Below are 861 nucleotides of genomic sequence, written 5' to 3'. Positions count from 1 at the left end.
CCCAGTGCCCTCTCAGTTTCCAGTCTCACCTAAGGTGGGGAGCAGGAGGCGGCTAAGAAGCACTTTTGCACAGAGACTCAGGAATGTGGACCACTACCCTTCTCTCCACAAGAACACGGATCCTATATAATCATTGGGGAATGTAGCATCAAAAACCTACAAGCCTCAGACTCTGTTTAAGGAGTCTCCTCCTTCCACGCCGATCTCGCTCTGCAAACATGGCAAACGTTCCAAAAACCTGCCGGGTCTTCTGTAAGAAGTGTGGTGAGCACCAGCCGCACAAAGGGACACAGTATAAGAAGGGCTCAGATGCTCTCTGTGTCCAGGGAAAGCGGCGTTATGGTAGGAAGCAGAAGGGCTGTGGTGGAGAGACTAAACCGATTTTCCGGAAAAAGCCGAAAACTACAAAGAGTGTGCTGAGGCTTGAGTGTGTGGAGCCCAACGGCAGATCGAGGAGCATGTTGGCTATCAAGAGATGCAAACATTTCAAACTGGGAAGATAGAGGAGAAAGGGGCAAGCGATCCAGTTCTAATCTTCATCTTCTGTTTGGAGACAATAAAATCTTCGTTTGGTCTTTTAAGAGGGAATAAACTAGAGCCATCAACAGAATTCCTTGTGTTGGGGTGGGGAGGAATCTCTAGATAAAGACAGTGGGGCAGGGGGGAAATAAAACCAAAGATATTGGAGAAATTTTAGTTTCTGACATCTGCAGCTACTACAATCAACAAACATAACTTAATTTTTAGCTGGGTTAATATGTAACCTCATATTGAAGATCTGTTTATTTCAGTTCATTTGATCACAATACAGCTTATTTGCCTTCCAACAAAAAATGCCAAAGCATGCTAAAAGGCAGTAAA

The 861-nt window shown here is 44.9% G+C and overlaps 1 protein-coding gene across 1 annotated transcript; it reads left to right on the top strand.

Moving 5' to 3' along the window:
- Positions 1-218: 218 nt before the first annotated feature.
- Positions 219-503, top strand: LOC133765121 (large ribosomal subunit protein eL42-like). Its single transcript, XM_062198735.1, has one exon. It carries the CDS (start codon positions 219-221, stop codon positions 501-503), a length of 285 nt encoding a protein of 94 aa, XP_062054719.1.
- Positions 504-861: the final 358 nt, after the last annotated feature.

The sequence above is a fragment of the Lepus europaeus genome, chromosome 1 (genome assembly GCF_033115175.1).
Source record: "Lepus europaeus isolate LE1 chromosome 1, mLepTim1.pri, whole genome shotgun sequence".
NCBI lineage: Eukaryota > Metazoa > Chordata > Mammalia > Lagomorpha > Leporidae > Lepus > Lepus europaeus.
This window is presented reverse-complemented; position numbering and strand designations above follow the sequence as displayed.

Excerpts from the sequence above, each read along its gene's own strand:
- LOC133765121 (XM_062198735.1), top strand. The coding sequence starts at position 219 with ATGGCAAACGTTCCAAAAACCTGCCGGGTCTTCTGTAAGAAGTGTGGT.